Source organism: Protobothrops mucrosquamatus, unplaced genomic scaffold (assembly GCF_001527695.2).
Source record: "Protobothrops mucrosquamatus isolate PMUCROS unplaced genomic scaffold, P.Mucros_1.0 scaffold4182, whole genome shotgun sequence".
NCBI classification, from domain to species: Eukaryota; Metazoa; Chordata; class Lepidosauria; order Squamata; family Viperidae; genus Protobothrops; species Protobothrops mucrosquamatus.
In genome coordinates this window covers 15,292-20,474 of record NW_015390107.1, presented here as the reverse complement: position 1 = coordinate 20,474, position 5,183 = coordinate 15,292, and the positions used below count along the sequence as shown (strand labels likewise).

General features: G+C 40.5%; 1 protein-coding gene across 1 annotated transcript in view; it reads right to left on the bottom strand.

The window, feature by feature from the left end:
- The window catches only part of DDX52 (DExD-box helicase 52), a 25,137-nt gene extending 20,315 nt beyond the window's left edge, over positions 1-4,822 (bottom strand). Inside the window, exons 1-4 of the mRNA XM_029286592.1 lie at positions 4,711-4,822; positions 2,921-3,152; positions 1,673-1,812; positions 3-55 (exon numbers count right to left, since the gene is read on the bottom strand). Coding sequence (XP_029142425.1) covers positions 3-55; positions 1,673-1,812; positions 2,921-3,152; positions 4,711-4,797 — 512 coding nt within the window. The 5' untranslated portion in view covers positions 4,798-4,822. The remainder of the gene's footprint in view (positions 1-2; positions 56-1,672; positions 1,813-2,920; positions 3,153-4,710) is intronic.
- Positions 4,823-5,183: the final 361 nt, after the last annotated feature.

Below are 5,183 nucleotides of genomic sequence, written 5' to 3'. Positions count from 1 at the left end.
CTGGGAGATCCGTCCCTTGAATGTAGATTTTGTGCTTATTTCTGAAATGATTTATCTGGGAAAAGGTAAGAGCAAGGTTAAATTGTATCTACATGTAATTTACATATTAAATATCAGTATCTCAGATGAAAACTTCATCTCCGTTTCAACTGAGTGCCTTGTTGAAGTACAAGGTTTATTAAATTATAGATTTCCTGCTCTAATAAAGATAGCTTATCTTTAACAAACATCTTTAACAGCAGACATTTTAACTCATTAATTGGTCAGGAGGGACTAGAATAATTGAATTGTGGACTTGGAAAGTACGCGAAGGATCATCTAGTCCAGGGGTAGGCAACCTTGGCTCTTTTATGACTCGTGGACTTCAACTCCCAGAATTCCTGAGCCAGCCATGCTGAGGAGAAAGAGAGAGGTTTCCACGCTGAGCCATGCTGGCTCAGGAATTCTGGGAGTTGAAGTCCACAAGTCATAAAAGAGCCAAGGTTGCCTACCCCGGATCTAGTCCAACCCTCTGATATCAATAGAGGAGAATATTTGTAGCTCAGGATTGAAATGTGGGGACCTTGGTGCTTGCTGAACTTGGTTTTCTGGCAAATGTTTCATTACCAAACTGGTAACATCATCAGTCGCCAGTACTCCCTTTTTTGGTAATGAAGGTCTGAGAGAAAACAACCAAGCTCAGAGTTTCATTTAAGTTAGGGCTAAGCAATCAATATACTGCTTACTTATAATAATTACATTTTAATCTTATACATCACGGAGGTCCTCAAACCCAAAGTTTCAGGTTGACTTAAGCAAAGCAGGAGTGCAATCCAAATTGGCTCCATGCTTTGCTTGTTGTTTTGTCTGAGGAAAATTTTGGTGGAGGGCTGCATGCAATTTAGTAACCTACATACATTCGCCAATCTCTATATAATTTTGAATGTTACTCACTGTGTATGTGTGAGTGAGCCATATATTGATCATAAATTAAAAAGTAGTCATAACCTCACAGGTCAATCAGGGCTCTCAAGTGGCTATTAAGGCCATCTTTGAAAATACTTAGGAGGCTACAATATAATAGATATTAAGAATTTTTTATAGCTTTTGTACCTCCATAACCCAAATCTTTTTAAGTGAAATATATCTCAATCTTTTTTTAAAAAAAAATCAAACTAAACCAACCAATACAGGTAGTCCTTGACTTACAACAGTTCATTTAGTGACTGTTCAAAGTTACAACGGCACTGAAAAAAGTGATTTATGACCATTTCTCACACTTATGACCTTTGTAGCATCCCCATGATCACGTGATCAAAATTCAGATGCTTGGCAAGTGGTTCATACTTATGATCTGTTGCTGTGTCCCAAGGTCATGTGATCACCTTTTGCAACTTTTTGACAAGCAAAATCAATGGCGGAAACCAGATTCTCTTAACCGGGTTATTAACTTATCAACTGCAGTGATTCGCTTAACAACGGTGGCAGGAAAGGTTGTAAAATGGGGCAAAACTCACTTAACACATGTCTCACTTAGCATGTCTCACTTAGCATGTCTCACTTAGAAACCTTGGGCTCAATTGTGGTCATGAGTCAAGGACTACCTGTATATTATTTTGAAAAAATAGCATGCCTCTTTCTTCATTCATTGATCATTTATTTTTAGAGAACATGCCAAAGAGAAGCAACTCACCTTTTGTTGTCTAACTTGTTTTAATTTCTCTGCTTTGGGTTCCTTTTTACCTTTGTTTTTTGGAATGTCAAGTTTTGCCTCCAGAGTGGACATCCATAATATACCATTATTTTCAGTACCAGGAGTTATAGCAACTGTTTCTGAAAGATACAAGAACATCATGATGTCAACCAGTGGTTCTCAGCCTGTGGTCCGTGGATCCCTGGGGGGCTGTGATGTTGTCGCAGGAGGTCCGCGAAGACTTAAAGAAATGTTATAATTTAAATGTTGAGTTAAGTCTTGGGGGTCCGTGGCCACAAAAGGTATTCAAAGGGGGTCCGTGGCGAAGAAAAGGTTGAGAACCACTGATCTAAACCTCAAACAAGAATAAAACTAATTTGTTGTAATGGCCACCATTTAAGATATTTTATAACAGCCTTTGCAACCTGGGCTGCTTCAAGTACATTGGACCACAACACACGTTACTTCAAAAGTAATGGGAACTGAATTTCATTTTATACACATTGTACATTTTATAAGATCCAATTTGAGTTGGTCACCAGGACTACAGGTTTAGTCTTTCGAGTTTTCAGACTCGTGCTTCAGCCCACCCTCAGAGAACTTCTCTCTAGCAGTGTGTGAGCTTTGGGGTGTTGTGTGTGTGGTTTTTATATGGTGCCTATTGTGTGTGGCTTTTTAGATGTTGATTGGGGTATTGATGGGTGGCTATTAAGTCATTGGCTGTTGTTTCCTTTTGTTGCCAAGCCCTAAGTACTTGATAAAACATATACCACATGTGTATGGGTATGCATGTGTAAGACCAATTTTGGGATGAATGGCCTAGGCCAGGGGTAGGCAACCTCGGCTCTTTTATGACTCCTGGACTTCAATTCCCAGAATTCCTGAGCCAGCCATGCTGAGGAAAAAGGGAGAGGTTTCCATGCTAAGCCATGCTGGCTCAGGAATTCTGGGAATTGAAGTCCACGAGTCATAAAAGAGCCAAGGTTGCCTACCCCTGGACTAGGTGATGGTTCTAGCTCCATGAAAATGTATAATCTATATGTTCCGGTCAAATTTTACATAGACATTTATATAAAATAGAACTGTAACCACTTTTCGTGCAAAGTAAAGGCCCGAGCCACGTAGGTCAAAACTGTAATAAAACAAAGTGGAAGATACCAAGAAACAACTACAACTTTCATGCAACTCAAAGAAAATCAACAATAATTTCATGTGTTTTAAGTTAATGGGTAGCCAGCCCTTCATTACCTTGGCCTTTTTTCTTTTTTTTCCTCCCTTTGGTACTTTGTCCATCTCCTTTTCTCTTCTTTGCAGCCTGTGTTTCCTGTGGCACGGCTACCTCTTCCAGGGGCAAATCAGACAGTTCCAATGTTTTGGTTTGAGCTTCATGGAGTTCATTTTCCTTTGTTTTCTTTCCAAAAAAATCAAGAGATCCAAAAATCTCTGATGTCCCAGTTGCTTCTTCTTTAGTTCTGAGTACCTGAAAATAAATAAAACCAGATAGTTTCTTCAGTGTAAAACAGGGGTCTTCAAACCTGGCCCTTTTATGATTTGTGGACTTCAACTCCCAGAATTCCTCAGCCAGACACGTTTGAAGACCCTTGGTGTAAAACTAACAGGAGTCCTTAATTGCACTTTCCACTTGTCTGCTATATTCCCAGAGAGAATTAAGGGCCAATAATATGCATAGGCAAAACAAAACAAAAATTAATAGCAATTTTTGATCAATTAGCACTGGCCTATTTTATCCCCCTTACAGGGTTATGTTGTATTTGCATGTGTCTGTTTGCCCTAGCTGGATTCTTTCACACATTTAAACTTACACTCATATTAACAAAATACAATTACTGTGTCACAAGACATGCTAACCCCAAACAAACTATTCATATAAATGAAACAATGCAGGAGTTGAAACACTTATTTTCCAAAACCTTTCCAGTCCAATCTAAAAGATGAAAGTCTAGCCACCCCAAGCTCTTTGGAGTTAAGAATTCCTATCAAGCAGCAGACTGGAAATTAAGCAATATATCTAAGGATTTATACAGGTAGTCCTCAACTTACAATAATTCATTTAGTGACTGTTCAAAGTTACAATAGCACTGAAAAAAGTGACTTATGACCGTTTTTCACACGTACAACCATTGCAGCATCCCCATGGTCCTGTGATCAAAATTTGGATGCTTGGCAACTGGCATGTATTTATGATGGTTGCAGTGTCCCGGGGTCACGTGATCATGTTTTGCGACCTTCTGAACAAAGTCAATGAGAAAATCAAATTCACTTAACAACCATGTTATTAACTTAACAATTGCAGTGATTCACGAAGAAAGGTCATAAAATAGAAACAAGAAAGGTCATAAAATGGAACAAAATTCACTTAAAAACTGCCTCGCTTAGCAACAGAAATATTGGGCTCAATTGTGTTCGCAAGTCGAGGGTTACCTTTATTACATTTTTCTCTCCCCTGAAAAACAGGGATGGCCAATAACAAAAAACCCAGCACTCCTGACAACGGCATATAGATGCAAATTAACATCCACACACATATAAATTATGAGTAATCCTCTAAAGTCTCTTCTGCATATCCAGTCTCTGCCTCAGACTAGCCCAGTGTTTCTCAGCCTTGGCAAGTTTAAGACAAGTGGGACTTCAACTCCCAGAATTCCCCAGCCAGCCATGCTGGCTGGGGAATTCTGGGAGTTGAAGTCCCACTTGTCTTAAACTTGCCAAGGTTGAGTAACACTGGACCAGCCTACTTCACAGAGTTGTTGGGAATATTTTAGAAACTTTATTTTTAAAAAAATAAATCCCATTTTGTTGCAAATACAAAACTTCCTCTTAGAAAAGATAGTTTTCAAATAATGATCATAGCAGCCAAAATGGTTTCTGAGGCGAGTGCGGTCCATTCATTTCGGACTCCACTCCAATCAATGGGCCGCAGGCGGAATTTTCACAGTTTTACCATCCCCTCAGCCTCCCTCGCTCAGCCATGCCATGGACGTCCGCCCAACGGCGAAGACGTGGCCTCCGTTCCTCACCCCGAAACGCTCCGCGTCTCGCCTGAAGCGCCTCACGTCGAATTTGGCTCCAGTTCCGAGTTTCCGGAAGAGCTCGTGGGCATCCATGCCGCTTGTCTTCCCCCTCCCGGCCTGCACCGCGCGGCTGCACTCGTGTTGCCCGGCAACCGGGAACTCGAAGGACCAATTGGAAGAGGAAGCGAGGCGGAAAACCAATCATAGAGAGGGTGGGAGAGAGAGTCACCCTTTCTAATAGGCTTCCGTCCTTCTTAGGCTTAGAGATAATTAAGGCGGCTTAAGACTTCCGGTTTTCATTGGAAGGTCTTAAACAAATATTTTGCCGTGTAATCCTATGCAAGCACGCACTTATGGATGGAATTTAATGGATTTATTCCCAATAAGAAAATATATAAGGTAGCGTTTCTCAATTTCAGCATCCTTAAAATGTGTGGACTTTTAACTCCCAGAATTCCCTAGTCACCCTATGGCTGGCT